Genomic DNA, 4742 nt, shown 5'->3' with positions numbered 1-4742 from the left:
TCTGTGTGGATGCCACTTCCAGAAGTCCATTCTGGACGTGGACAACAAAAAATTAGCTACCGGTTCTGCCAAAGTGGTGCGAACTGGATGAATCCCACCACTGATGTGCACCCATGCATTTTGTGAATGCAGTTTGGCAGCAATAGAGATGAGCCGGACAGATGAAGAGAGAAACCCCCGAAAGAGGGGACCAGTTTTCACTGCTTTGTACATTTGGCAACTGCTGTGTAGCTCTACAGTCCCCACCCTGCGGACGTTTTACCGATGTACAGTAACTGAGGCTGGAACCGCCATCTCGGATATGCTGGCGGAATAGTTGGAATTGTAGTCAGGAGGCTTTTCCGGCGCCGAATACGTTTGGAAACCTGGCAAGCCACGTTACTCCCGGTTCCAAGGCGATTTCCACTCTGCTCCATAATCGCTTTCCGTCCCCGCCAGCCTGCGAGGGAGCAGCGGCCAACGAGAGGCACCGCGGGGTCGGCTGTGAAAGGAAATCGCCTGCCGGACTCTCCCGTTTCTCCCGCCGCTTCCTTCCCACTCACTAGCCGCCTCGCGCGCCTTCTTTTCCCCGCAGGTGGCCGAAGCATCGCGCAGCGTGGGACAAGCTCCTCCGAGGACCCGCCGGGATGCCGCTGCCGCGCCGCGCGTGGCCCCAACGGGCAGCTCCGCCTTTGGTTGCGTTGGTGGGGCTCCTCCTCCTCCTCCTCTGCCTGAGCCCGGGTGAGTCAGCCGAGCAAGGGGCGTGGCGTGGCGGGGCAGGCTGCGCGTGCACTGGGAGGCGCGGGCGAGCGACTTGGGAAAAAGGGGCCGCCGCATGTGGCCGTCGGGGGGCGCTTAACCTAGGAGGGAGCCGTCTATGGAGGTTCTCAGTCATCCTGGCCATGGTTGTCCCAAAGATGCTTTTTCACGAGACAACTGGGCTTTCTTCATTTTCTTTGAAGACGTTTCGCTTCTCATCCAAGAAGCTTTTTCAGCTCACCGCTGAAGAAAGTTCTTGCATGAGAAGCGAAACGTCTTAAAACACACACGCACACACACTACAACCCCCCCCCCCCAAGAAAGTCCAGTTACCTCGTGAAAAAGCATCTTTGGGACTAGGCAGGAGACGCACCCCCGTTATTGAATAGGGATTGCTCTCTTGGTTTTGCAAATTTTTATTAATTTTCAAATAGACATATAAACAAATACAAATGTGGTGCATTTCATTAAAAAACAAAAAGAAAACCTAGTCAATATATTTTCAGAAATGATCCGGGGGGGGAGGGGGGAAGGGGGATGAAGGGGTAGAATTGTATAAAATCTGGTGTATTTATATGTTATAGATAAATAATGTAATGGTTTTTCTCTTTTTGAGAAGAGATGATCGGCTAGTACCCCTAAACTGCATCCGAAGGAGGTGGAAAAGAAGGTGATGGGATGTGTAGGATAGTTGGAAAGGAGAGGAGGAGAGAGGTGTGGGTAGGAGGGGAGGAAGGAAGAGGGAAGGTAGGAAGATTGAAGGAGTGAGGGGGGATGCAGGGGGGGGGAATAGGGATTGCTCTCTTAATGACAGGAAGGGAGCAGGAACGTACCTGGCTTGCTCTCATGCTAATAAAGAGATTAATTTGGAGGTAATTCCAGATTCTAGAAATGCCCCACCTGCTGGAGCATCCTCCCGCAGCACATTTGTAACTGCTGGGAGGCAGACAAATTCCTTTTGCTCCAGCTGTTATGTGCCGCTTCTCCTCAGCTCTTGAAGATCTAATGGTACTGAGAAAGGCCTGGCCTTCAGGGTGCTTCAAGGAGGATGATTGGCAGCAGTGGGGGCAAAAAGAAAAATACTGCAATGGGCACTATAGTATTGGGTTTGGTATTGGGTTTTGGCCAGTTGGGACAGAAAAAAGAAATGGTGTTGTGTACCTTTGCTGGCAGTGTTGCATATCAAGGGTACATTTGGACCATCACCTTTGATAGAGTAGAGATAAGTGAAAGAGAATAATGCTTGTCTTCCCTACTGATCAGTGTTTCTCAAACTTGGTCATTTTAAGATATGTAGACTTCAACTCCCAGAATTCCCCATGCTGGCTGGAGAATTCTGGGAGCTGCTCTATACATCTTAAATTGGCCAAGTTTTGAAAACACTGTTCTGGATGCTCTCAGCTCTGTCCTGCTGGATGGATGGGGGGAGCATGCATAATGGAATTACGATTCAACACCTCTTGAAGGCCTGAGATTTATGAATATTGGTATTGAGTAGTAAAAAATATTTTGCCTGGATCCATCACCACTTGTTTTTGCCTTTTTAAATACTTCTTTTTACTCTGAGCCCAGGACTGGGCCACAATGACAACTTTATGACCTGGGAGTTGAAGTCCATAGGTCGTAAAGTTGCCATTGTGACCCACCCTGCTCTACCCCAATGATCCAGGGAGAATTGCTTGTTTCTAAAGATGGCTTCTGGCAAGATTGGTGGATGGTTCTTTTTCCTTTCTTAAAAAACAGTGCTGCTGTTTACTAATTTATCAAGTTAATGCCAACATTTTTGTGCATGTATAGATCTAGAAACTGATTCCTTAATAATAAAGTATATGGCATGAATATAAACTTGGTATTCTCAAATATATCTATTCCTGGAATAGATACGCTTCTTTAAATATTAGTTTTGTAATTTTATTCATTCATGTTTGTTGGAAATGCACATACTATACCATAGTTTCTTTTAAGTACTGAAGCACAGAGAATGAAAATTATTTGTGTTCATCAGTCACATAATTGCATGTCTAAAAAGTAATATTGTATAGGAAAATTGTGCATTATTTATACATTTTACTTAATTTTGCTTTTCTTAATTCAGGTGTTTCAAAGGGAAATAAACTTAGGTTGATGCTTCAGAGAAGAGAAGGTAAGTCTGTTTAAAATGATGCAACTTCTCTTACATGTTAGTTGTAAAAATAATTAAAAATAGATAACTACATATTCAGCCTGTCCAATTTCTTCCCTGTAATTTAAGAGAAAGTGACTTAGGTAAAAAAAATAATCCTGGCATATGTTTCCTCTACAACTCTTCCCATTATTTTAGTTGACTCAAGGGGGAGGGAGGGAGGGAGGGAGGGAGGGAGGGAGAGAGAGAGAGAGAGAGACAGACAGACAGACTTGGGAAATCAGTAATGCCCGTCCTCTAAATTCCACACCTAAATCTGCTTTCTGTAAAAAAAAAAAAAGGTGGTCATTTCAAGTCACCAAAGAGAGATGAGACATATACACTTTTCAAGCCTTTCAGGATAAATACAAAGCTACCCATCAACGACTGAGCTAACAAAAGACTATAACAGCCTAAACTTTGCAGAGTGGGGAGTGTGGATTTAGAACACTTTCAACAGTTTGTTTCCATACAAGCTGTAGTTCTGTTCTTGAGAAGAGAATAATGAACAATTATGAAAAATATTTGTGGCTCCAGGCTGGGATTTAGAATGTTAGTGTTCACTGTGCTTGTTTTTTTTTCTTGCAAATGTTTCATGGCCAAACAAGGTAACATCATCAATGCTGCATCTATCAAATCAAGATATAGATAAGAAAGAGCCAAGACAATAGTCAGAAACAATCTAAGATGAAATAATCCAGCACAGTAGGTCAGTCAGAAACAAGCTCGCAAACTATAACAACCCTGTGGAAGACATATAGACAATCTGCCATGTATAAAAAGCCAACAAATATCACTTCCTTGCATCAAACCCTGGCAATGTTACCTAGTTTGATAATAAAACATTTGCAAAAAGAAACCCAAGCTTCATGAACACCAAGGTCTAAAAAGAGCAGTGAACTTCAAACTGGGAGAAACAGCAATTTAGTCCTGCCCAAATGGAAAGTGCAGAAAGAAACTCATAATAACTCACCTTGATTTTTTTTGGTTTATGATAATAGTTGTTGATTTATGATAATAATGGAATTTGCTTATTATAAGTTGTGATGGTCTTAAAGTGGTCACCCATGTGACTGATCTGATTTTATGACCTTTTTTGTTGTGGTTGTAAAATGAACTTTGCAATTATAAAGCAAAATTTTCACTATGGGCAGAAAATGCTGGTTTTTAGCAAAAAGTCATAAAATGCAGTCACATAATTATGGGATGCTGTAAATGTATGGGGATGGGCAGCTGTTGAAACTTTGGAACCAGGTTGTAAGTAGTGTCTGTGAGAAGGATCTAGGTGTCCTGGTGGATCACCACTTATGTATGAGTAAGCAGTGTCCTGCAATTGTCAAAAAAGACAATGCAGTTCTAGGCTGCATCAACAGAGGGATAGCATCAAGATCACAAGAAGAGATAGTACCGCTCTAGACTGCATAGTTGAGGCCACACTTGGAAAACTGCAGCCAGTTCTGATCACCAAGATACAAAAAAAACAAAAAACCCCCAACTACTGATGCCCTAAAAAGACTGCAGGGAAGAGTGACATAGATCAGTGGTTCTTAACCTGGGCGGTACCGCCCCCCAGGGGGCGATTTCATTTTCCAGGTGGGCGATGGAATGAAAAGGGGCGGCGTGGGGGCGATGGAACGAAAAGGAGGCGATAGGGGGCAATGGAGCAAGATGTTTTGGGGACACTTTTGAGCCTTCCCCTGCAGCTCCGAGCGTCCTCCGCCATTTGTAGAGAGAGACAGAGAGAGGCACTTGTGCTTCTCTCTCTCTTTCTCTCTCATGCAGATTTGCCCCCTCGCAGGGCTCCTGATTGGCCCTGTGCCCAGACGCCCCGCCCTCTGGGAGA

At 44.5% G+C, this 4742-nt stretch overlaps 1 protein-coding gene across 1 annotated transcript in view; it reads left to right on the top strand.

Moving 5' to 3' along the window:
- The first annotated feature begins 626 nt into the window (after window positions 1–626).
- The window catches only part of ECRG4 (ECRG4 augurin precursor), a 13729-nt gene continuing 9613 nt past the window's right edge, over window positions 627–4742 (top strand). Inside the window, exons 1-2 of the mRNA XM_015817494.1 lie at window positions 627–720; window positions 2834–2881. Of these exons, the coding sequence (XP_015672980.1) occupies window positions 627–720; window positions 2834–2881 (142 nt within the window). The remainder of the gene's footprint in view (window positions 721–2833; window positions 2882–4742) is intronic.

This window comes from Protobothrops mucrosquamatus, unplaced genomic scaffold (assembly GCF_001527695.2).
Source record: "Protobothrops mucrosquamatus isolate PMUCROS unplaced genomic scaffold, P.Mucros_1.0 scaffold595, whole genome shotgun sequence".
Classification (NCBI taxonomy): domain Eukaryota; kingdom Metazoa; phylum Chordata; class Lepidosauria; order Squamata; family Viperidae; genus Protobothrops; species Protobothrops mucrosquamatus.
This window is presented reverse-complemented; position numbering and strand designations above follow the sequence as displayed.